The sequence below is a fragment of the Lepisosteus platostomus genome, chromosome 27 (assembly GCF_059453375.1).
Source record: "Lepisosteus platostomus isolate fLepPlt1 chromosome 27, fLepPlt1.hap1, whole genome shotgun sequence".
In the NCBI taxonomy this organism is placed as follows: domain Eukaryota; kingdom Metazoa; phylum Chordata; class Actinopteri; order Semionotiformes; family Lepisosteidae; genus Lepisosteus; species Lepisosteus platostomus.
The window spans coordinates 4,279,240-4,300,690 of record NC_142637.1 but is presented as its reverse complement, the minus strand read 5'-3'; the positions used below and the strand labels follow the sequence as shown (position 1 = coordinate 4,300,690).

General features: G+C 44.4%; 2 protein-coding genes across 3 annotated transcripts; both read left to right on the top strand.

Moving 5' to 3' along the window:
* The first annotated feature begins 1,225 nt into the window (after positions 1-1,225).
* pex11g (peroxisomal biogenesis factor 11 gamma) lies at positions 1,226-5,816 on the top strand. The gene is made up of 5 exons (XM_088621786.1): positions 1,226-1,566; positions 2,365-2,553; positions 4,057-4,235; positions 4,434-4,505; positions 4,907-5,816. The coding sequence occupies exons 1-5, from the start codon at positions 1,504-1,506 to the stop codon at positions 5,130-5,132; spliced, it is 729 nt and encodes a 242-aa protein (XP_088477912.1). The 5' UTR covers positions 1,226-1,503; the 3' UTR covers positions 5,133-5,816.
* A 136-nt stretch (positions 5,817-5,952) lies between these two features.
* LOC148639054 (amyloid-beta A4 precursor protein-binding family A member 3) lies at positions 5,953-18,115 on the top strand. Of its 2 annotated transcripts, none has more exons than XM_088621785.1 (11): positions 5,953-7,127; positions 8,198-9,354; positions 9,804-9,834; positions 10,134-10,279; positions 11,252-11,338; positions 12,168-12,347; positions 12,631-12,810; positions 13,583-13,795; positions 15,099-15,218; positions 15,559-15,699; positions 17,210-18,115. In XM_088621785.1, exons 2-11 carry the CDS (start codon positions 8,419-8,421, stop codon positions 17,279-17,281), a joined length of 2,106 nt encoding a protein of 701 aa, XP_088477911.1. In that variant the 5' UTR covers positions 5,953-7,127; positions 8,198-8,418; the 3' UTR covers positions 17,282-18,115. The 2 variants fall into 2 exon arrangements, with proteins under 2 accessions (XP_088477911.1, XP_088477910.1); XM_088621784.1 differs by having other exon boundaries at positions 15,559-15,785.
* Positions 18,116-21,451: the final 3,336 nt, after the last annotated feature.

The window sequence follows — 21,451 nt, the reverse complement described above, 5'->3', positions numbered from 1 at the left end:
TTAAGGTATATTCTGTAGGAAATTCACCAAGGAGGAGGTGTATGTCTTCAGCCGGAACTGTATTTTTTCTTTCTTTTTGCCTTTCAGTTAAAATTAAGGAAATTGAAGTAGGCTATCTTAAACTTGGTCTTATTGGTGGAGCATCATGTTTCTCTTTCTTTGGAAATAAATAAAATGTAATTTCCACTGTAAACAGTTTCCATTGCATTTGTCAATTTGAAGGTAACTTTAATGCTTGTAGAGCCCCAGAGGGGCAGGAACCCCTATGATATTTATAGGACCCCAGAGTCGCTGACCTGACCTTAATCATCTCCGTGGGGATTCTGTAGTGTGGTATATCATTAGAGGCCCTGAGATCTCTCTGCTGTTCAGAGAGCCCCTGCACAGCTACGACAGACCCAGGAGCTCTGCCTAATTCATCATTCTTACTCTAAGAACATTGGTTTATGTAGTTAAGATACTGTCACTGCTCTCATACACAACAGAAGGCTTTTGTAAGTCACAAGCAGTGGTTAAGTTGTTATAGACTTTGTCACTCACACGAATAATGTCAGGGAAGGGTTTAATTCTATTTCTTGTCTTTAGGTATTGTAATTGTCAATTGCTTCAGATAGTGTAGGTCAATTGTTTAAAAGAAAGGTGATGTACTCTCTGTATATTAATGCAAAATTGCCGCAATGTTGTTAGCTGTGTAGTATATTGTTTGTGTAATTTGATCTTGATTTGAATGTTTTTCTGCATTTTCCATGCAAAAGCCTGATGTGATTGTCTTTGTCACTGTCACTATTTGTCATTTTTTCAATAAAGTATATGGAGTCATTGCTGATAGATCTCCCTTAGGCCTTACTCAACAACCTTTCTACCTTTCTGAGGTTACAAAAATACAAGCAGCTGTATAAAACGTCCATAGGCCTTTTGGACACAATTAATTAACATGACATTTTCACCTTTAGAGTATAACACTGATTATATTTGATTTTTAAACATGTCACGCTTCTAAATCTGTAACCTTAAAGGTATTTATGTTGTTTAACGAATGTATGAATATCAAACGCACGCATTTATATTAGTAAATACGTTCGCTGTTGTTTGTACGTTTAAATCGTATTATTCCCCCCCGGCCGCCCACGCTTGCAAACTATTGGCACAGGATGCTGTCAGTCAGTGCTTTTCTGGCTATGATTGGTGCGCTCTCTTTTCATTCCGCCCTGCAAGGATGAAACACTTCCTGGTTGATCTAATGTGTGTAAAGTCCGAGACATGTACTGGCTCTTTGATTGGATTGATCGCTGTTGTTTTGTTCATGTTTTATTTGATGTTTTGGTTTAAATAGAAATTCATAACGACTAAATAAGAAGAGCGCGAAGCGCGTTCTTCCAGCTCTGTACCGGTATGTTGTCTATAAAGCGGAGCTGATATATTTATTTTCATTTAGTATTCTAAAAAACTGACTGGGATAGAGTAATCTGTTAAGATTACTCAAGCACCGGACTCAAGGTAAACATGCAGTGCTCGCTGGAAAGCTTAGTACACGTTCTAGAGTCGTACAGAGGAAGAGACAAAGTGGTAAGTGTTATGTATTGTTTCAAAACAAAAGCCTAGGAGATTTATCAGTCTACTATCTGACCAGATAAACACTTTTACATGTGGCGCTCGCTTTCTCGCCGAGATTTAAAAAAACACGTTGTCAAACCTATTACACAACATTAGTGTAACAATTTACAACAATTCGAATACGAAAAAAAATCATTCGACTGTCTTAAATTTTGTTCAGTGAACTCGTTGTTTTATTGTTACTATCGATAATGCAGCTTTCAAAAATGTCCCTTTTTGCACCTTAGCTTCGATTCTGCAGGGTTGTTTTTACAGTAGATGACGTTCGAGGCCACAGTGTGTAACGATATTAACTAGTTAAGGTTTAACCGCAGGGTGATCTGTAACTAATCCCGTGTACCTTGAACTAATGTTGAACGTGTCACTCCGGTTACTTTTGTTTTAGTAGAAAAATAATCTTGGATAAGGATTAGTAACATGTACATATCTAATTATTGACAACAGAGTATTGAAACAATATCGTGTCCTGTGTTACCCTTATACAATGCACTGCAGCTCATGCAACCTGAAATGCTGCGATCAACAGTTTACGGGGGAACTTAGTGTTTTCATTTTACTGAAACATCACATCTGCGTCCGAATGTGTAGAGATTAGAAATGGCGTATTATACCTTATAGTGCTTTATTTTATTTTAAATTCAACCGTTTAATTCTTTATGGTTGACATCACACAGGTGTATACGGTGGCCCAGTTATCTACGCGCCTATTCAAGACGCCCCCAAAACAGGGCTGTTCTTGTGTTTGTCCAGGTCCGGACACTGTGTTATGGCTCCCAGTTGGTCGGGGGTGCCCTTGCCCAGAAGACGACGGGACAGTCCAGGCTGGGGAAGAGCCTGTTGCTGTTCTCGGCTCAGCTCAGCCGCTGCCGCACCGTGCTGAGGCTGTTCGATGATCTCTCCATGCTCTCCTACTCCAGGAGCTACGGACTCGGGACGCGGGTAATCGCCGAGCTCCCTTCTTGCCTGCACATTAAGTTATTTTATTTACAATCTCAGCACAGACATTGGGTTGGAGCTAGCACCCCCACCCCCTGAACGAGCATTAAAAAAAATCAGTCTTATGTTTTGTTTTTTAGAGTGCTGGATAGGGCAGGGGTCAAAAAGGTTTTGACCTGCATTCGCTGAAAATGATGTGTGGTTTTCACTGACTTATTTACTCATGTTGGAAGAAACGTTCAGTGAATGATATGCCATCTCTTGTCTATACTTGTTATTTTCTCTATGTAAAAGCACCCAGAGGAAACCCGTGCGAATACAAGAAGAACTTACATCCTCTCGGCACATAGCACTCCAGGTCCAGAATTGAACCCAGGGCGAAGTGCTAACCATAGTCCCACTGTGCTGCCCTTTGTAAAATACATTGGTATTTGCATGCATTACCCAATATTTTCCAGTTTTACAAAGCAAAGTTCTCTACACTTTTTTTCTCACATTGCAATAAGATCACCAGACATTGCACCCGGACTGAGTGCGCATGCAGATTTGCCACCCTTGTCTTAAAATGCTTGGTTTCAATTGAATGCCCTGGGAAGCTGTTTTGCACAGATAAGTCAGAGTAATGTGAAACGAAATACTCTTAAAGAGTAAGCACTTTCTTCTGCATCCCTGTCAGTACTCCCAATCTAGGCTTCAGCAAGACAAAAACAGCACATGTTTGCCATCAGTCAGTCTCCGGGCCACCTCGTCTCCTCTATTTTTGCTCTCCTGCAATGTTGAACTGCAGATGGTGGATGTCGTTTTGCCTAGATGAAGACAGGCGCAGATCTTGCCAACAATGCTCACCCTGGCAAGGACTGTCATTTAAGAGGAGTGTTTTTTGGAAACTAGACGGATCCAGCTTGACGTTGGGTAAGGCAGAGAGGGCCCTTTAAACGACAAATTTGCAGAAACAGCAACAGACACCTTAAACGGAGCATGTGCAGTATGTTAACGAGCAGCGGAATGCAGTTGGAAGCAAATGCAGTTGGTGTATAACCTACACCAAGAAAATAAAAGTAACACAGGCTGATAAAAACACCATCAGCTAGGACTGAAAAGCCCAAAGCTTTCTTCACAAAAAACTCTCCTTGCCTTAATAATGAACAATGAATCATGGGCGGTGTGCTGGCTCTGTGGCTCAGGATCTGCACCTGTGGCTGGAAGGTTGCTGGTTCATACCCTGCGGCCGTCAGAGGAATCCTACTCCGTTGGGCCCCTGAGCAAGGCCTTTAACCCCACCTGCTCCAGGGGCAGCGCATAAATGGCCGACCCTGCGCTCTGACCCTAAGCTTCTCTCCCTGTCTGTGTCTCTCGTGGAGAGCAAGCTGGGGTCTGCGGAAAGACAAATTCCTAATACAAGAAATTGTATATGGCCAATAAAGTGATCTGATCTGATCTTCTCATGTTGATTTCCACTGGAGTGGGTGGTTTGTCAGGGGGAAATAAGAACCTCTGTCCTCGTAGGACGAGGATCCTGTGCTGCGCTGGATGTCTGTGCTCGGTAACGTGGCTGACCAGCTGTACTACCCCTGCGAGCACATCGCCTGGGCCGCTGACACCGAACTCATCCGCACCAAGTCTGACAAGTGGTGGACGCTGAGCACTGCCCTGTGGGGCATTTCCCTGCTGCTGGGAATCCTCCGGTAAGTCTGGGAATCAGCCGTGACTGCTCTGTGTGGTCCGAGGTTACAGCATGAACACCTGGAATGCCAATTTTTGAACCCATTTAAAGTTTTCGTCTCATGGGCTTTGCTAAACCTGTTTTTTTTGCCTTCATGAGAGAGTTGGTGTGAATTTAGCACCCGGCATGCGCTTACAGAGAACGGCTTGATCTCTTGCAGGTCTCTGCGAGTCCTCTTGTTGCTTAAAAGGAAGATGAAGAAAAGTGAGAGGAGCAGACTGAGGGAGAGCAGGTGTGAAATGGGATCTTGGAAATGGGAGCAGCAGGGGCGTATTCAGCTGTGGAAGATGTTCTTGAGCTTTGTAGTGTGCTCATGAGTGACAATGAATTGCGCTATGTCCACGATGCATCCTAAATCTTGCACTCCACAATTATTCTTCTGGCTGCAGAAAAGAGGAGTGGAAATCTCCCATTTTTGCACAGGGCTGTGGTGTACAGTACCACATCAGTGGAATCCTAACAGTTTTTAAAAGCCCTTACAGAAACACTTTTTCCTAGAACTGATATTTATATTAGAAAGCGTTCTAAGCAGTGAAGACACCTCAAAATGAAATATTTAACAAGCGGGCAATGACATGAAAGAATGCGGCACATACACTTGACTCCATTAACGCTAGCATCTCTGTTTCTCAGTGAGCCAGGTGTCCAGCGTGGCTCCGAGATCCAGCGTCAGTTACGGTCAGAAGTGCTCACTGTGATCAGCAGCATGGCAGATTTGACCAACGCCATCCACTGGATGCCACCAGGATTCCTGTGGGCTGGATGTTTCCCCGATTGGCTGGTGGGCCTCATGGGCACTACCTCTTCCTTGATTGGCTTTCATCAGATGTGGACTGGCGAAGGAGGAGCTGGCGTCTGAGCTGAGATTTCTCGTGTGTGTGAAGTACAAAGGCTCAGCTTGCATTTCTCTCAAGGGATGGAAGGAGCTGAGAATGTGATCTTTTAAGGCTAAAGTTATATTAGCTATTGCATGGGTATATATTATCTTTTTCTGAAGGACCATAAATGGCACCAGATTAATGGATTGTATCTCCTTTATTTTTTTGCTTTGTTGTAACTCTCAAGGAGTTATTACAGCCCTTCATCTCTAGAGGGTACTTGTGATTCATGGACTGTGAATGATTTGACAGACCAGCCAAAACGACTCCTAACATATTACTGAAAGCTGTTTTATGTAATTTGAATTACTGTCAGGAAGTGATTATTGCAAATAATACTGGCTTCAATTAACACAAGAGGACCAAAGATTACTGTAAGTCTGTTGAAGAACCGGTGTCTTAAAGATTGGTCTTAGTTGTGTCTCAGTCAACCTATTAAAATTTGAAACGGGAAGAAAAATTGCTTTAAAATAATTTGACAAATTATAATGTTAATCTGTAGATGTTAATGTTTTAATGACTGGTTGAATTATTATTTTTTTAATTGTAAGCCTTTACTAGATATCTGTTTTTTATAACTCAGACCTCATATTAGTCGACTGCCTTTCTTGACATTTTAAAAGTGAGACACCGTAAAATAATAAAATGCATGGTAATTTAAGAGATTTCTGTTTTTGAAATGCTTTTTTTTTAAATAGTGCCATTTTAATCACAATATAGACTTTGACTATTGATAAGGAATTTGCATTGAGTTTGATTTCATCTGCAAATGTGCAGTACATTGGTATCTGAGTACTAATGACCAGTTCTCATCTGTAAACTTGGTATTGGTAGTCTAGAGCAGAGGTTCCCATCTTGGTCCTAAAGGCCCAACCTCCTGGATTTTTTTCCAATTGAAATTGAACCCTTCATTGACCCGGTAATAACAGGATTAATTTGGGTGTTGTGTTTTAACTATTTTGTTGCATTTCATAAATATATTAAACTCTTAAAAGGTTTGAGCTGAAACAAACACTTGCCAAATATTACACCCAAGTTAATTAATAGTTCAATTAAATCTCCAATTAGGTCATTAGGCTTGTCTGGAAGGAAACCTAAAGAGAAACACTGAGATTTGTGAAAGCAGACACGATTTCCAAGTCACACGGAATTCTGGATGATCTCTGCTGATGCCACTGTCATCGCTTTACCAAGTATCATTTTAAAAACCTAAACGCTATACCCGACTTAACAGTTTATGGCGGGTTTAATATATCATATATATAATTAAAAACTGTCTCTGTTGAAATTCTACAGACCAGTAGTAGTTAAACAGTAATTCTACATACTTTTTAATCGTAACGCTGTAATAGTCATTTAGTGTGAACATCTAATTTTTGTCGAGAATTAAGGTATCCTAACAGCCTATGTTAAACGTTGGTTAAAATTTGAAACTTCGAAGATCTTGCTAAAGGATATCTAAACTCTATCCGAAATAAAGTGTCGCATTACAATGCGAAGCGGCCATACAGTATATCTGTTATGTATTTATAATATAGTGGGGTACGTACTGTATATGTGAAGTGTAAGTAATGGGCACAATTCAAAGTTGGATGATTTGGTATTAGATTGAGCGTGCCTGGAGTCGTGCTGCCGCGCATGCGCGGGTGGTCTTGCGTGTCCAAAGAAGGCTTCAAATCCGAGTGAAATGTATCGATCATACACGAAGCATAGTTTGCGGGATTTGTCATAATGTTTCACTTTGTTCTCAACGCGTATCGACCTGTAACGTGAACTTGAGGGTGTTGAAATATGTGGCAGCAGGCGTGTTAGTGGGGGGATAATAACGCTTGTAATGCCGTTTGAAAACGTACAGTCGGCGTTGAAACCCTTAGTTTATTACTAAACACGTCGACTTTTCATCTGTGGAGTTTAAAGTGCAAAGTGTACAGAGTACAAGAAAGTTTGAATGTTCCGATTGTGAAGTCAAATAAACGGTAAGGTTTAACATTCCTCTGCTACGCGAGATATTGTAAAATCCTTTTCGCAACGTCTCTTAAGAGTGACAATAGAAAACCGAGGTATTCATTATGAATTATGTTTTTAATAACTGATCGCAAGCTGTCGAGTCTAGATGGGACGTTTCCACGTTTGGGGGGAAAAAATCAAATCTATTTTTTGTGTGCCGAGTTATATGCACACAAAAAAGCTTGTCGTTTTTTGTTGTTATTTAACGGATGTCTTAAGTTTCCTGTCATGCAAACTACAAGTCTGCAGATTTCAAAATTGTTTTTCCACTTAAGCGTTGACAACGTGTTTTCAGACAGGAGTATTAACTCGCTATTTAGAAATCATATTGTCTTGTGCACTGTTGTGTCCATTTGTTTGGCGTAACTGGATATTTAGTATATAACGGCGTGCTGTACTGCCCAATTATACCACCCTATAATTACAGTTTCTTGAAAGATCATTCTTGTAGGTGCTTATTTTGATTTAATCAAGATTGTCTTAACGTATGCTCTTTTTTAATGTGTACTCCAGGTTGGGTATTTTTATTTTACTCATTTAAAATTATGCTGATACTTGACCTTGAATAGGATATACCCAGTTTTGAATTTGGAAACAGGGAACTACCTGTATTTGGAAATAATTTGTATTTGCTGTGACAAAAAAAAAAACACTAACATGCAAATCCTTAAAAGTGCTTTTTAAAAATAGATGTGAGTACTCACAGCACCCTGGTTTCTAAAGGAGACCAAGTTACATAACTTTATTACGCTGTCACTTTAGGATGAAACATAAATATTCACAAATCCCAGGACCTCTGTAATACACAGCAGGTGTAATGATCATCTTAACCAGAGATTGGTCAATGTAGGCTCACCGCACAGGACACGTGTTACCTGTCAGAGGTCCTTATGATGGCATGGAAGAGGACAAGCTGCAATTTAATTAACCCTCATGAAGTACAGTTTCTGCTGTGGATAAATCATTGAATTAGTTCTAATTTTAAGTGACCATCATTCTCGTCGACGTAACAGTTTTGCATGTTGTTGTTTTTCCCCAGGCTTCCTCATGTCAATATTCGGTGGGACAAATTAGTCGCTGGACAAGTCAGGTGCTGGTTCCACACATCTCTGATGTCTGGATGAAGCAGAGTGTTGATTGTTCCGACACAGGCTGCTGCCCAAGGCGCGAATCCCTCGCCTGTTTTTCAGCTGGTGCAGCGCCAGCCCCTCGCTCAGGCACGGTGGGAGAGTGTGAAGGTAGACCCCCCCTCCCTCCTCCATGGCAGATTTGGATGAGCCCTTCTTGAGAGCCGAGGGGGAGGGCACCAGCCGGTCCCGGGAATGGCAAGTGAGTGGGGAGACGGTGTTGACCCAGGAGGAAGTGTCTCTGCTCCCAGGCGAACGTGCGAGCCCCCTGCTAGACGATCTGGACTCCTTCAGCTTGATCGAGCCCCCCCCGCTGGACTGGCGCTCGGACTCCTCCAGCGAGGGCTGCGCCCTGGCGGACGAGGGCGGCTCACCCCCGCCCGATGTGGACGCCGCTCAGGAGGCCCTGGGTGAGCTGGGGCTGCCTCCCAGCCCTCGCTGCTGCGCTTCAGAGCTGAGCTGCACAGCAGACTGCCAAGCCGGGCCCATTGGGAGTGAGCAGCTGGTGGAGGAGGAGGAGGAGGAGGAGGAGGAGGAAGGTGGAAGTGGGGAGTGCCGGCAGGAAGATGAAGACCACACTCGGATCCAGGTGCTTCTTGCCCGGCTTCAGACATTAGACACGGAGGCGTCTTTCCCAGAGTCGACTGGAACTTGCGCTGACCTCCCACGCCCTCTCGTCAGCTCTCCAGAGCCCAGGGAAACAGTGGGCCATGCCATCCCGCCCGGCCCACTGAATCCGGGCTTGGGGGCGACCTGGAACGAGAGGGGCGCGGGCCTGCTGTTCTCCGAGGTGAACCAGAGAGACCTGCTGAGCCTCCTCGATTGCGAGGGGGGGGCGGGGCCGGCGGCGAGGACAGACGATGGGGAGTGCACGGACAGGGACTCCGAGGTCTCGGTCACATACAGCGAGGAGAAAGGAGAGTGCCTCTGGGACCACTTAGGCCACAGGCCAGAAGCGAGCAGGGAAGACGCCCTCTCCCCTCTGGACGAGGTCCCAGAGCCCGTGTGGTTGAAGACGCCTGGCAGGGCCCCTCCGGAGGAAGAGCTGACGCCCTCTGACAGCAGTGATGTAAGGAGCGTCCCCTGATCTTGCCCCCTTCATTTCAGCTTAACCTCTGCGTGCTGTAGACACCCAGATTAGATGGCAGGTTCGGAAACGACTTCAAAATACCCATCCCTTGAGTTGTGCCTGAATGCCTTTTCAGTCCATTTAGACCCACTTAAACCAAGCTACTTTTTTTTTTGTTTCTTGTCCATTTTATATTTCCACCTTGTCTTGGTAGCTTGTGCCATCTAAACTCTAACAGAGCACATTGTGTTGTTTTGGTATCTATATGTAGTTTCACGTGTGGCTAGACGTCAGTCAACAGGTTTTGTAACAGACTAATCAGCTTTGCATTCTTGTTTCCTTTTGACTTATTTCTATTCTCAAAAGTCTTTAAGTTGGAATAATTGACCTAATGTATTTCAGGGTTTTTTTTTCTAACATTGCATTCTCTCCACCTTGTTTTGTTTCAGAATAGCCAGAGCTACCCAGCCTATAAAGATGGTAAGCCAGGGAGTCTTTAACTCGTGCAGTTGGTTACCTTTACTTTTCCTCTCCAGATCCCTTATGGAGAGAGGGTAACTGGTACCATGTTTCAGTGGCTGTGATCTTTACCTCTGGAATCACAAGCGTTTATGCACATCAATGATTTGCTCAATAAGAGCCATGTCTGTATTCTTATTTATATTTTCTAATATAATTGGCTTTTTTGTTAGTTTGTTTGTGCCTTTATATTGTTCATCTTATGTCATACGTGTACACCTGCTTTCCCGATTTATGAATGTCTGTCTCTGTGTGAGCAGTGCCTGGCCCTTGTGACCCGGAGGACCTCCTGGATGGGGTGATTTTTGGGGCGAAGTATCTGGGCTCCACCCAGATGATGTCAGATAAGAACCCCTCTACCAGTGCGCGCATGACACAGGCGCAGGAGGCTGTGGACAGAATCAAGGTCAGTTCCAGCCATCCACCAGCTTCACCCTACCAGCCCTGTCCTTCGGCAGTGGTCTAGTAACAGACTTCTGTTCCATTTCATGGAGCAGCCAGCCTTTTTGCAAATGAAGGCATCCTCAAGATTTTAAAACAAAAAGGAGCTATTTATACAGAAGTGCCTTGATGAAGTGTCGAACACGCCAACAGGGCGTTCAGGTTGCAAAACTGCAAGGACTCCTCATTCACGTCACGAGTCTTTGCCCTTAATTTAAAAAAAAAACGTTTTGAGAGATGCACCCTGGCCTGGCCTCCCAATCAACACAAGATTGCAGCCGCTTTCAGACAAATAGGGTTTTTCTATAGATAAAAACCAGTTATCATAGTAAGAAAAACAGTAATAGCAGCTTTTTTGAGACTCTAGATCCAGCTCTCAACAGACCAGTTCTCATCCTACATCCTGTTTAACTACAATATAAACTTTTTAGCTAAACTCCCACAGTCCTTATTTTTTAAGCCCTAAAGCCCTTCTTTTGCTCCTGCACCACCCCAAGCTCCCAGCCTGTCCCCTGTCTGTAACACTGACAAGCCGACTAACAGAGCCGATACCCATCCTGCAGGAACTCTCCTTCCACCTGCGTCGTTTAGGTCTCAAACTGCAATACCAAACTTCAACTACAAAATCTTTTTCCTTCCTTAGCCACTGCTGTTCCAGATGACTCTGGATCTTCATTATTTACTTAAAATTGTTACTGATTTAATTCCCTATTACTACAAGTATTTACAAACAGTTAACATTGTTCTCTATCCTTCATTGGCAATGTGGCATGATCAAAACATAATTCCTGAACTAATTATGGTTCTTTAAGTGGATTTATATTATGGGTGCTTTTGAGCATGTGTTTTGAGGATTTTAAGGTAATTAAATCTTCTTAGTGGAGATTCTGAATGTGCTGGTAATGCACAAAACTGATTTGTACTCTGTAAATTGCAGGCTCCAGAGGGAGAGTCCCAGCCCATGACGGAGGTTGATCTCTTCATCTCCACCCAGAGGATCAAAGTGCTGAGCGCAGGCAACCAGGTGTGTGGTCTATTGTTGAAAACCCCTGAATTCCTTCACTGACGCATTCAGGCACATTTCTGCCTCTGCTTCCCTGTTTTGGGACATTGCTTACAAAAGTGCTGGGTTGTAACATTGGGATCCTACAGGTTGCTTGGCTCCCTGCTAAGAGATACTCATAGACATGTGGACCAGGAGAGGCACAAGGAGGCAGCAGTGAACAAAGAGCAAAGCTACCAGGAGAAGCCCCACAGAAATCAGGAAGACATCCCTCATTTTCCAAAAGAAAAAGTGAAGTACAAACCAGAGAGTACAAGTGGAAAGTACATGGAGGTATATTTAAAACCAAGAATAGGAGGCCCTTCTATACCGAGAAGGCTGTGCTGTCGAAGCCCAAGCTTTGGCTGCCTTCAGGAAACAGCTGGATGAGACACTTAGACCATGTAACTACTAACTACAAGGATGGATGGGCTGAATGGCCTCCTGTTTGTTTGTGTCTAATTATGTTCTTATGATGAGAAGACCCCCCACCACCACCATTCCCAAATCTCAAAAGAGGAGCAAAGCAAACATATTTACAGAACCCCCAGCCCCCAGTGAAAAGCTGTCCGTCCCAGCCCAAATTGATCTATGCTGGCGTCACTGCTGCTGAGAGCTGAGCAACCACTGCAGCACCATTCCCAGTGCTTTGATTCCTGTAGTTGGTTTCACAAGCACTGGCGCAATGAGAGGCAGAGACATGCTAATTCAAATACTAGCACTGACGATCCTCTTTGGGTTTTAATCCATTGCTCCAGGAGGTGGCTGTCTATGTAAATGCCATCTTTTTTCTCTTTCCACCCCTCCACAGGAAGCCATGATGGATCACTCTCTGCAGCTGATCTCCTACATTGCTGATATTGGCAACATCGTGGTCCTGATGGCCCGCAGGAAGTCGGCTCCCCGCCGCGAGACCGGAGAGGGGGCGGGGAATAGTTCAGGCCACAAAAAGAAGTGCTGCATGATCTGCCATGTCTTCTGCTCCGAGGATGTGAGTCTGGCCAGGCTGCTTCTCGCGGCCGAGGGCAGTATGACTTCATCAACTTGTGAAACTTCTTCTCCACTTTGCAGGGTGTAGAACATTTCATTCCAGTTGGATGGGGCCATTCTTTTTTAACTAGAGTCCATTTTTAATCCTTTTGTGTTCTTGAACATGCCACTGAAGGAAGGTCATCTCAGACAGAACAGATCTAGATGTGGTGTAACAATTCCCGAGAGTTAAAGCCCAGTCTTTTCAACAGCCTTCTCTTGGGTCTCTCTGACTCCACTTGCAGGCTCACCTGATTGCTCAAGCGATTGGACAGGCGTTTGGTGTGGCCTACCAGCAGTTCCTGCAAGCCAATGGCATCAAGCCCAGTGAGCTGCGGCCCAGCGAGTACAGCGACTACCTGGGCACCCAGGAGCTCTACAACGGGGACCTGGTGCACTTCTCCCGCTCCGAGAACATCCGGGAGGTCAGAGAGTACCTGGCCCTTCATGCACACTAGCCTGCACACTGCAGCTCCATCACGGTTCTGTCCCAGAGCAGGTCTCCAGCTCAGTCACTTTCCCATAGTGGTCAGGTGTTGAAGTACACGATCTTCATCCCTGATCTGCCCCTGCAAATCTGTCAATCGAACAACCACAGGTTGTTGGTTAAATTAACAGTTTCGTAATTAAATCAAAATGGAGTATGAGGAACAGTTTTTAACCTGTACCTATACAGTTTAACCATTCAGGTGTTTATGATTCTTTCTGCAAACGGAGCGGTGGTTCTGCGGCTCAGGATCTGCACCTGTGGCTGGAAGGTTGCCGGTTCAAATCCCTCGGCCGGCAGAGGAATCCTACTCCATTGGGCCCCTGAACAAGGCCCTTTAACCCCAGCTGCTCCAGGGGTGCTGTACAATGGCTGACCCTGCGCTCTGACCCCAGGCTTCTCTCCCTGTCTGTGTGTCTGTGTGTCTCATGGAGAGCAAGCTGGGGTATGCGAAAAGACAAATTCCTAATGCAAAAAATTGTATATGGCCAATAAAGTGATCTTATCTCTGATCTTATCTTAAGTCCACATGCGCAATTTTTCTTATGTATTTGCACATATACTTTTGCACGATACATGTGTATGATTGGATTTGGTATGGAGTTGCTAGCAACTAACATCAGTGCTTGTGTAGTCGGCTTCAACTGAGGGTTTTTTTCATAGGCATCTGTATCTGTTGATCCTGAATGGCTGCCTCTTGCCTCCCCCAGGTGGTGATCACAAAGGAGCGCGGGGAGATCTTGGGACTGGCGGTGGTCGAGTCGGGCTGGGGTTCCATCCTGCCCACGGCGGTGGTGGCCAACCTCCTGCACGGGGGGCCGGCGGAGCGCAGTGGGGAGCTCAGCATCGGGGACAGGATCATGTCTGTCAACGGCACCAGCCTGGTGGGCCTGCCCATTGCCACCTGTCACAGTATCATTCGGGTGAGCCGGGGGGGGGGGGGCTGCTCACTCAGATCGAAAAGGGAAAAGCATTTCTGTATTGTATACTTAGACCCCCATGGCGTCATGTTGATTTGAAAGACGAAAACCTCATTCTGAGTGAATAAGCAAGAGTGGGTTCTTAAAAGTGCAAAGGGCTTTATAACGCGATTGTCATGTTCAGTCTGTTTATTGAATTTTAGAGCAGACAAAATAATATTACGAGATATCACCTGAGTTTTGTGGGTGTGTTCGAGTTAATTTGCCATTGCGTGTCCCAGGGCTACAGTACCAGCCCAACACGCAGCTCTGTTCATCGTGCCAGCTCAGCTTCTGCCACTCCACCCTTGATCTGCAGTGCAGTTTCCCTCGTTACCACCAAAACCGCTGATCTAGATCTCACTGCTGCTGTATAATTAGTCTTTGCTGTTGCTGCACGTTTGTTACTGCTGCTGCAGTTTTTTTTGTAGTTTTCACTAAACCTCCCCGTGCATGGAACAGTCTAGGTCACTTTTAGGAACTGTTTGATCGAGCCTCTCAAATGGCTCAACTCACAAAGGCTCCTGTCTGAGAGCAGGTTGGGCTCTATGATCCGAGTGCTGCGGGTTCGACCCGGGATCAAGTCACTTTGTCAGCTGTGACTAGGATTCCCTTATTGGAAGCCCACAGTGGGAATAGCTGGCCTGCTCTCTTGGCTCAGGGCAGACTGCGGTGCTGTCGGTGACGGTTGCAATAAAAATGGTGAAAGACGAGTGGCTCAAAGTGACTCAGAGGGTCTTTGGAGTCTGCCTGGCCCTTCTCCACTGTGTGTGGGCCTAGGGAATCCTAAAAAACACCCGACTGGCAATTGTAACTCTGGTGACTGTGTAACAAGAAAAGAATCGACTATTCTAAATTTAGGAAGAAAGAAATAGTGTCCAGATATCATATCATAATTCTTAAGGTTAAAATTAATGGTTAAAGTAATACAAAAAGAAACCCCACACTGTGCTGACAATTTTGAAACGGATCACCTATTCTGCAAAGAGGAAATGCACCACATTATATTAAAATTGGTAACATTTAATAAAGTTTGGAGCGCCTATTAAATCTGAGATATACAAACACATCCTCCTGGTTTGCAGAAGTCCTGAATTAGAAAACGACAGCTTATTTTTGATATTGGGGAAATACAGTTGAAGAGGGTGATGTAGAGATTATTTTAATAGGTGTTGGACAGCTTCCTAAGATCCATGTGTTTGAGAGGTCATCACTGGTTACTGGAGAAAATATTTAGTCGAGATCATTTTTGTTTTGCTCATTTAAGGATCTGAAGAACCAGGTGGAGGTGAAGCTCAGCATCGTCCACTGTCCCCCTGTCACCATGGCGATCATCAAACGCCCAGATCCCAAGTATCAGCTGGGTTTCAGTGTGGAGGATGGGATTGTAAGATCTTCCTGTGCTTTTTGTTACAGCTTTGCGACACTTGTCTGTCTGTGACTCTCAGAGGTTCTTGGGTATTGATCTGGCATTTTCCAGATGGTTTTCAGTTAGCATCAGTGGAACACATGATTTCAAAGGCTAATATTGTAATCTGTTAACTTGGTCCTACTATTCTATTTTCAGCCTTTCGTAGATCTTCAGTTAGAATTCTTGTAAAACGTGCCTTGAGCCAATTGGATAGCCAATGTATCGTGCACCTCAGGAAATGATCAAAATAAGTGAGAAGAAAGATTCCCCCCTCATTCATCCACCCCCTCCTGTCCTGCCTCTCTGTGCTGTGCAGATTTGCAGTCTCATGCGGGGGGGCATCGCGGAGCGGGGGGGCATTCGGGTGGGCCACCGCATCATCGAGATCAACGGGCAGAGCGTGGTGGCCACTCCGCACGAGAAGATCATCCACATCCTGGCGCACGCAGTCGGGGAGGTGAGTGTGGCCAGTAGTGAGACTGCACATGCCTTCAGGCTGGCTCGGGAGGGGTTCCCCACAGCCCCAGAGGTGCACACGTTGTGGTGCGTCAGTCCTGCTCCACAGGGGAAATAGAGGCATGTGTGCATACTGTAAGTGGTGCCTTATGATGTGCATAAGGCTCCCCTAAGAGCTGTATGTGCACTCGAGAGCCTTCTAGTCCCGGAAACTACACCTTCAATGTCCCAAAAGGCGACGCAGTTACTGCTGCTGCGCAAATAGGTTTTAATGGTGCCGACAGTGGTTGTCAAAGCCAAATCATGATTGGTTGTTAGTGTAAACCCCCGTATGAAGTGAGAAACATATCCAGTGGTGTTTTGCACACAATTAAATTTAAATGCACCTTAGTAATCTTGGCAGCACCTGCACTGATAACAGGGTAGCGTGTTGCCCATGTGGAAACGCTGTCATTTGCTTTTGTTCAGGTTGCATGGGTGTAACACACCCCATTACCATGTATTTGTCAGGCAGAAAACTTTCACTCTCCGGCTGTTGCGGCAGTTTTCCACGTTGGCATGTCTCCTGGGAGTCTTTTTTAAGCTGACAATTACCTAGATAACTTTAAGAAATCTGCATACACAATTTAGAGTGTGCACATCAAAATTTAAATTCCCCCTGATAAAGCATCACATTTACCACTAGGTGTCCCATTTTCTGTCGCCATATTCCTAGTTCTTTGCCAAATAAGTGCTGAAATCAAGTCTGGAAACTGTGTAAAAACAAGTTTAATATTAGACTTTGGGAAAAGACAAGAAACAGATGCTTTTCTTCCACATACTTGGTAATTACTGAGGTTGATTGAGGACAGTTTGGACTTTGACTTAATAATATGTGATGAAATAGACTTAGCAATGTGTTTGTTGTTGTAACCTTTGTAATCAAAAACTATGAACAGATTTCATTTTGGTAAAATTATTAAAGTATGTAAGTTTAAAAAGTAATTTAAATTCAAATTGCATGGCGTTGACATCAGTGTCTCATCCTGATTTGTTTGTGCTCTGAAATGCCCCCACGGTCGTCCATATAACAGCGAATTATCCCTGTGTTTAGATGTGGTTTACCTTTGTTAAAATAAATGAAAAAAATGAATGTTATGAATTCTCATCTGGTTGTCTTTTTTTAACCACAGCAAAAAGATGCTGGCACTGAATAGATAGTCCTTGGGTTCCCATTGGATCCAGGCCTTTCCTGATATCCTGTAACTGGAGCCTTGTTGCTTCAGGAGATTCTTTGGACAGGACATGGAGAGAAATACCACTAAGGGGGGGTGGGGGCGCTATTATCCACATCACATTGACATATTTAAATTGAATAATTTCTTCATAAAAAAACTATGAACTAATGTATCCTATTTACAAAGCACCTTCTCTTATGAGAACTGTTCTGAGAGTTTTTGACAGTCCCGTGCAATCATTATACTTCATGGCCAGTCTTTAATTCTGCCTTTCTTAAATTTGTGTCCTTCCAGATTCACCTGAAGACCATGCCCGCCTCAACATACCGCCTGCTTACAGGACAGGAGCAGCCCGTCTTCCTCTGAGGAGGAGGAGGAGAGACGGACAAGCACTGCCAAACTGGCTGAGAAGAGTGCTCAGGGTGGGATTTTACATATGGGCTCCCCGCCTCCTGGAACTCCTCATGTGCTTCTGTGGCAGAAGAGCTATTTCAGCTACAGTTGCCTTTAGGGTCATTGCTGTGTGTCAATCAGGACGGTCCCCCTTCAATCTTGATTTTTGGATGCGAAGAGCTATGCTCTGTGCTTTTCAAGGGTGATCGCCTTTCCAGATTTTATCTGGGCTTCTCTGAAGCCGTCGAGCAAGCGGGCGTAAAATCAGCTTTTCAGCATCCAAGCCCAGGTACCCAGGTACGGGACAAAACAAGTGTTTATAGTGCAGTGCGTTGTCCACTGCCTGCGAAAACCTTTCCACTGTGTGCCCTAGGAAGTAAAAGTTCTCCCTCGCAGAGACAGTACACCATGAGTACCCGCGATGAGATTCTCCACCAAGCTTTCATGCCAGCGTGCCTCAGTAAGTCAGCTAGTATTGTCTCGTATTCCCTTTCTCTTCTGTAGGCTTCATCCACATTTTTACCAAGCCACAAGGAATATATAACGAATTACCTCTGCCGTGTGGATTAAAGCTAGCATTAACTGGGTGTTTTACTGGTTGTGCTCATCTCTAGGTCTGTGCACCCCAGCATCTATGCAGTTGCATGCAGAATTTTAAAAGTCCATGCTCTATATTGTTAGAATTCAGGAAGTGCCTTGACCTTCACATTGAGTAGAATTGAATTGGATAGGTCTGTCTTAACAATATAAGTGTATTTTTGATAAAACTGTCATGGATGTTTATTAAATAAACTCATTTAAAAAGTTTCCCCCCCCCTCCCAAGGTATTTTGATTGCTTCTGGTTTCTTGGTCAAATATTTTTCCATCTTACTTCAGAATCTAGGCTTGTTCAATGGAACCTTGCTTTAACAGGCTGATATAAAGGTGACAAGTAGTTTGAAGGCTTGTATCCACCTTCCTTGACACCCCACATTTGCATTTCTGATCGTTAGGTTTTTTATTTTCCCCAGTTTAAGATGAATGAGATTCCATTTTACCGCTGTTCCTTCAGTGCAGCAGAACAGGGTGGACTGCAGGAATATGGCAGCAGTACATTATAAGCCTTGCCTCACTTTCAGGCTTTGGGGTGTTAAATTTGGTTCTTTCTGCAATTACTTCCTTTCACATCAGTCCGCTGTTGTTCTGCAAAAACCTGTCGCACTGCTTTTTTAAAATTTTATTCCCAATTAGAGCTGATGTCGCCCTCATGTAATGGCAATTGAAGTGTAAGTACAGAAAAGCATTTGGAAAAATATTGAAAATATTTCCTACAAACTACAAAATAACATGCAGATGTCTTCTACTTCAGATCATTATCTCTGTTCGCGGTAGGGGTTGTAAATGTATTGTTCACTTCTGAAAGTCTAAATTCACACCCATTGTAAAGAAACACGATCCCCCATTCTGCCATCTGTGCTTCAGTGTGTTCCTGATGCCAGCTTGGGCTGATCTCTCGTAACTTGATATTGGGTTGTGCTTCACTAGTAGAAGCTGTTCTCCAAACGACCCAGATGTCAGAACAAGTGTTGACAAATTGAATCTCTTTTCTCCGTTTCCTGCTTGGATTAAAGCCATTTTTAATAGGGATACGCGAGTGCCTTTGATTTCTTTGATTTTCGGAAAACGAATCAAATTTGAAAATGTAATCAGTTGTGATCTTGTCGTCCTTTCTGTGACATAAGAGGAAATTGTCAACAGTTGAGTTATTCTCCACACCCCAAATACTTTTCCTGGGGCTAAAGCAGCTCATGTCACTGCCCTAGCTGGTCCTTTGACTGTTACAATTTACTGTATGCCCGGTAGAATTGTAGGACATGGCAGCTGCCAACTTCATCATCACCTCATGCCTGAGGAATGTGGGTAGACAGACACACAGTTTACAAAGCTTGATCTCCAGGGAAACCGCAGAAGCTGGGATCATTCAGAGCAAACACCTGAAAGCTGTTCAATGTGCTCCTGCTAAAAGGATTTGTTTGTGCCTTAAGAAGAACTGCCTTTCTGTCTTGATTGCTGCAGGCCTGGATGTAAGCCTAGATCTTAAAGCAATATGGCAAGTTTATTTTCTCTATACAATTAAATTATTGAAGGGCCCTTATTATTTCTTTTGTGTATTCCTTCAAATTAATCAGACTTGGCATTGGTAAATTGAATTAGTCCTGTTGTTTTTTTAAATTCTATAAGATGTCTAATCTGAGGCCTAATTTTCTTTTCTATCTAATATGAATAACCCTTTTTGCCAAGAATTCTAGGTATTCACCCCTCTTCAAATGATCTGAGATGTTTGTTTAAACGCATTTTTCAACTAACTAGATTTTAAGTTGAGCCTAGTAAAGGATATCCATCCATTTTCAAACCACTCCGTCCGATTCATTGTAGTGGGAGAGCCGGGGCCTATCCCAGCAAGCAACAGGCGGGGTACAAGCTGGATGGGATGCCAGTCTATCGCAGGGCCCACACAGACACAAACACTCACACCCACTCAAACCAGTGCCGATTTTTCCAAGAAGCCAATTAATCTACCAGTGTTTGGGCTGTAGGAGGAAACTCACACCAGCACACAGAGACCATACAGACTCCACACAGACAGCACCCCAGGTCAGAAATTGAACCCAGGGCCCTAGTGCTGCGAGACAGCAATGCTAACCACTTCCTCACCACGTAATAAAAATACTTAAATGTTCCTTGAAATTCCTCCTTTTTTTGGAGATTAATAGAATACCTTCCTTCCAGCATTCTATTTTGCAACTGCATATTTGTAGTTCAAGAAAGATGTAACTCCTAGAACTTCCACTTTCATAAAGAAAGGAACAAACCCTTCAGAGCAGAGACCTTGGCAATTTTTTTAAATGCGGAACAGTAATCTCTGTACTTCCTGACCTTGCTCTTAAAGGTTTTTCAGTGGTGCCCTGATACTACTGGAGGCCTCTGATTTCTTATCTGATTTCTTATCTGATTTCCTTGTCTGGGCTGTGACTTCTTGTGTCCGTACTTTACAATAAGTGTGTAAGCAAATCAGATCTCTTCATCCAGTGGGAGGAGTGACATTCTGGATGTCCACATTCCACTGCATCTGTTTCTTTTGGGCAATTTCCCTTTATGTACCAAACTGCAAGAGCATGAGCTACTGAGATCCCAGGTGAAGTCAGTCATCAGCTTGCTCTTCCATACTGCTGCTCCTGCTCCTTTTAAAAAACGCTCCCAGGAAAGACTTCACACACGGCTACCAGAACCGATTTTGAATTTCCCTTCGGCCTTTTTTCTTTTTGCCTTCTCCCGTATGCTGCTCCTTGGCCTCGGCCAGCCATGAAAACAAGAAGGCCAACAGCCGAAACAGACGCAGCCTTGATCGTAAACACGTCACCAGGCTCTTGGATCCAGGATTTCAGTCTTGCTTTTAAGGCGGCCTTCACCTCGTAAGGAAGAAAGCGACAGCCCATTTCCAGCTCCTGTTTGATTGTTTCAGGGGACGGGGCGGGGGAGGCCCCTGTGAGCCCTCTCGCTGAAAGCGGCAGTCAAGCAGTGCGAGCAGTAGATCTCGTTTCCTGTAAACATCAACTAATTGGTGGCTGGTGGTGCTTGTTCCAGATATATAAACCCGACTCTTCCCCCCCCTCCTTGTCTTCCCTCTTCCCCGGCCACAGGAATGTGTGCTTCAGGCCACGAGAGCCCTGCTGAGCCAGATAAAACAGCAGCAAAGGAGCTTTTGCTAAAAAGGAGAGAAGTGGCCCAGGCAGTAGCAGAACAACAGTCCAAAAAGAAAATCAAGGTGCAGATGCAATTTGCAGGTTTCCCCCAGGGGCTATCTTTAAGACCTGCTTTTTACCTTCCTCTTGTTTCTTTTTAATCAAAGAGCATCTTTTGTTGCATCCAAGGGCATGCGAAAGACACCCCAACATTGCAGTGGGCCTTGCACCCAGAAGAGGAAAGTCTGGGCTATCCAAGACCGCACTTTTCTGTGAATGACGAGCACTGCTTCACTTAGCAATACGCACGCGGCCTGTAATGACTTGCAGACACACAAACTGCAGGGCGAAATCAGACGTCCTAGTCACTGTTTGCTCCTGCTGGCTGCCAAAACAACAATTCCCGTGAGACTAAACGGC

Bases quoted from the DNA above. Each gene is read 5' to 3' on its own strand.
- pex11g (XM_088621786.1), top strand. From the start codon at position 1,504: ATGCAGTGCTCGCTGGAAAGCTTAGTACACGTTCTAGAGTCGTACAGA. The intron at 2,554-4,056 runs GTAATCGCCGAG...CTGTCCTCGTAG, and splicing joins GCTACGGACTCGGGACGCGG to GACGAGGATCCTGTGCTGCG. The intron at 4,506-4,906 runs GTGTGAAATGGG...TCTGTTTCTCAG, and splicing joins AGCAGACTGAGGGAGAGCAG to TGAGCCAGGTGTCCAGCGTG.
- LOC148639054 (XM_088621784.1), top strand. From the start codon at position 8,419: ATGGCAGATTTGGATGAGCCCTTCTTGAGAGCCGAGGGGGAGGGCACC. The intron at 9,355-9,803 runs GTAAGGAGCGTC...GTTTTGTTTCAG, and splicing joins CGCCCTCTGACAGCAGTGAT to AATAGCCAGAGCTACCCAGC. The intron at 12,348-12,630 runs GTGAGTCTGGCC...CTCCACTTGCAG, and splicing joins ATGTCTTCTGCTCCGAGGAT to GCTCACCTGATTGCTCAAGC.